The sequence below is a fragment of the Prosopis cineraria genome, unplaced genomic scaffold, assembly GCF_029017545.1.
Source record: "Prosopis cineraria cultivar Desert tree isolate PC_DT_omini unplaced genomic scaffold, ASM2901754v1 PC1860, whole genome shotgun sequence".
In the NCBI taxonomy this organism is placed as follows: Eukaryota; Viridiplantae; Streptophyta; class Magnoliopsida; order Fabales; family Fabaceae; genus Prosopis; species Prosopis cineraria.
The window spans coordinates 1-3,693 of NW_026557185.1; the positions used below are offsets into that span (position 1 = coordinate 1).

Consider the following 3,693-nt stretch of genomic DNA (forward strand, 5'->3'; position numbering starts at 1 on the left):
GCTTGCTTCTTGAGAATCATCTAAAGCTTTTGCTTTCAAAGAAAGCGGTTGTCCTTCAATGGATCAGTTCCTGATATGTTTCCACTCAAATTTGGTCCTTTGACAACCACGCCACATCTATGCTCTGTTGCATACCTATGAGAAATATAGCCCCCCAACAAAAAAAAAAATGAAAGTTATTGCTTTTACTGAGCAACTCTACATTAACCTTTGAATTCTAATGTTTCAATCATTCATTAATCAACCTAACGGTTGAGAGTAAAGAAAATATTAAACAAAATCCTTAAACTAGATAAAAGTGAATAAAAACCAACCACATGAGCTACCACTCCAAAACAAAATTGAGTTTATTGATACAAAGAACTGTGCTGCTATTTAGAAGTTATATTTGAAAAGGATATGGAAAATGATAAATCTGTCCACATGAAGTAATTGCATTCATTAGAAATAAATGTAAAAAATAGCAGTACTAGGTATCAACACCTGACTCTGACTTCATATTGGGGGAAAGAAGGAAGCTTCATTCCATCTAGGGCTGAACACAGTATTGGGCCTTCTTCTTCAAAGTGCCTGTCAGCCCTCCTACTGGTGACTATTCCAGTTTTCTCATCCAGAGTTGCAAAATTTGACTGTAGAAAGGCAATTAAATAAGTTCTCATTACCAGGAAGAATAAATAAAATTCTGAGCTAAACTGATTATCAGAATGGGAAGGTCAAAGACAATCCCTTTTCATATCAACTCCAACTGTTGTAGTACAGGATAAGGAATTTAATTAGTCCCTTGGTCAAAGAACAAAGGACCAATTTACTAATGTTGCCTCTAGTATACTGAACATGAAATGTAGATTCCTTAAGCTTTCCTTTTTTTTTTTTTTAATTACAGCTTATGGATTGCTTGCAACATCATTCTCCATAAGAATCTGCAATGTATGCCAATCTCCCACATAAAAATAAAAAAGTACAAGTATATAGCCATACCTCTAAGTTTCTAAAAAACATAAAATGAGATGAATGTGAAAGGAAATGCTCAAACACATGTGACAAAAGTGGCTATCTTTAAGTCAAAGATTCTAGACAGATATTTCCATAAAATAGATGCAAGAACCTGCCTACTGCTATGATGAAATGCACTCCTTTTCCCCCCAAATGAGTCATCGAGAATAGTGAGGAATGAAGATATTATGCATTAGGTAGTCAAATTCATCTAAGCTGGAATTTATTTGCAGTAACTATGAAGCAAGAATTACTATCACAGGTCCCCTTGTCTAGAAATGCAAGGAAGCAAGAAAAAATATTAACAGAATTTTCAACTTAAGAGTAACTATATGTGCTATTCAAGAAATATCAAAACAAATCTTTTCTAGCGATCCTAACATAAAGGAACAGATCATGGGGGCGCTCTAGTATCAAATAAAGCATCAATCAACAAAAATGCATCCAGGATATATGATAGTTTCTAAAGCATTCATTAGATTCATGAGAACAAGGACAGTGATATAAAAGGGAGAAAAAGACTCGATACATCTGTTAGAGGAAGAAGTAAATTACAAGCCAACCTTAAAAGCAATATCACCAGGTGACATTGCCAGTCCAGCTCCCATGGATTCAAATGCACCTCGACCACGATAATAAACTCTAGGATCATAACCCAACAAGGAGAGGTGAGCTGTATCGCTTCCTTCCGCAAGCTAAGCCTACTTCAACAGGGTCCATAAGTCCGTTAACTCCAGCAGATGCTATGGGCATCCAAGCAGGGGACTTTTGCAGCCTGAAGAGGAGTCCTGCATCCGAATATTGGCAGTGACACATCACCCAACCCATCAATCAACACAAATGCCACTCTTTTTTTTGGCAGCTGTTGAGTTGTCATGTTTCTCCCTGCAGTCATCCTTGGGTCTTTTAATATTAAATATCTGACCTAAATTATTGAAATGATAAACAGCACTCTGATGCTTCTACAAATGGAAGAAGATCAAGAAACAGCAGCTTACTCATTCCCTGGCACTACAATAACAATTTCTTTTAGCAACGAGTGCATGCATTATGAAGACACAACAACCCAATTCTATTGAACAAGTTATTGTACTCTAAAGCTTTCGTAGTTTCTTAAAGAAGATAAATGTCTATCATAACATAAAGAAACGTTAAGTTTATCATGTCAGTTCAGAGAATCTGAGAACATCAAAACCATCATGCAAACTAAGAGTACTTCTTTTTAATTATTTTTAATATGGAGCTATCATTGACACCCGACGACAAAAACATCTGATCAGAACGTTGATTCCCTTTCACTATATCAAAGACGAAAATTTTAGAATAAAGGGGGCATAAAGCGATAGGAAACTTAAGCAGGTATACTCAGGATAAAACTCAAATAAGCTTCTTTAAGCACAAATCAGACATGACACATGAAAAACTGAAGATTAAGAAACGAAAGGGAACCATAAGCAATAAGAATAATGAAGCATTTCCACAATGGGATTTCTTCAGTTTGTATAAACCAAAATTCCGTAGCGAATCCAAACTCTCATTTGGAGGAGATATGTGGAACCCCGAATGATACCTTCTAATAGCTATAATGGCGATCCACTGCTTGGAACCAGAAGCGAGAGTTGGAGGTAGAAAGCACGGTTCTATTTTGTTTTCAGATGTTCACTTCATTCTGCACCATCATATTCCATTCCGTTCGATTTCCAAATGCAACCATGTGAAAGAATTAAAGAAGGGGAACCGGAAATTATAGAAATCTAGACTGTATCTATCTACATCTATATACAATGTTTATTCTGTTACGGAGAGAGACTTGTATAATAATATAAAATATTGAATTGAGAACCCGATCCAAACTGGTCTATCGAATCGGTTAACCTGGCCAGGCCTTCGTCCATTCAATTGAGAGACAGTTTTTTTGCGACCAGATTAACCCAATTAATCGGTACAACCCGTTAACCCGGTGGGCTGATTTCCCCTCTAACTCCCTCAATCCTAATCATCCAAATCCAAACCACATTGACAAGGCAAAAAACAAAAAAAAAGAAGTAAAATAATAAACTTAATTTCATATATTTAATATATTTTTATCTAACTAAAAGAAAATAAGTGGATTTTAAATAGTTAAAAATATTAATAATAATATTTGTTATAAAATAAATATAAATAAGAAAAATAACAATAAAATCCCCTCACATATATAAATGAAAATTTGAACTTTTAAAATATCATAATTTCACTGATTTTTTTTTTGAAAATTCTGTGTTAATAATTTTAAAGTGAAAAATTTATTTTGTCCTTATTTAAAATAACAAGCTCAGATCACAATTTTTATTTAAAAAATATTAATTTTTGTTTTGTAAATTACAATAATTGAATAAAAAACACAATTTGTTAAGTATAATTTTTGTCTCAAAATAATAAGTCTTAGTCATAACTTTTACTTAAGAAATAATAACTTTTATTTTGTAAATCGTAAAAGTTAAATAAAAAATTATAATTTTTTAAATGTAACTAGTAAAATACCTGTGTGATGAACGGGTTTCTTATACAAAAGTTGTATAATTAAGTATCAATCTTGTATGAAAATCTTTCCTAAAAGAATAACTTGTAGTAGACACCTTCATCCTCTAAGTGATGGGTCTATGTAATTATTGTCTTTAATTTTACATATGCATATTAAAGCTAAGTAAATAGTAAAAA

At 33.1% G+C, this 3,693-nt stretch overlaps 1 protein-coding gene across 1 annotated transcript; it reads right to left on the reverse strand.

Moving 5' to 3' along the window:
* Positions 1-6: 6 nt before the first annotated feature.
* LOC129301037 (uncharacterized) lies at positions 7-2,827 on the reverse strand (the record flags this gene model as incomplete). The annotated part of the gene is given in 7 exon segments (XM_054939612.1): positions 7-41; positions 44-135; positions 484-629; positions 1,557-1,679; positions 1,681-1,740; positions 1,742-2,004; positions 2,564-2,827. Coding segments are annotated over 6 exon segments (603 nt in total), but the record flags the coding sequence as incomplete, so codon positions are not given.
* Positions 2,828-3,693: the final 866 nt, after the last annotated feature.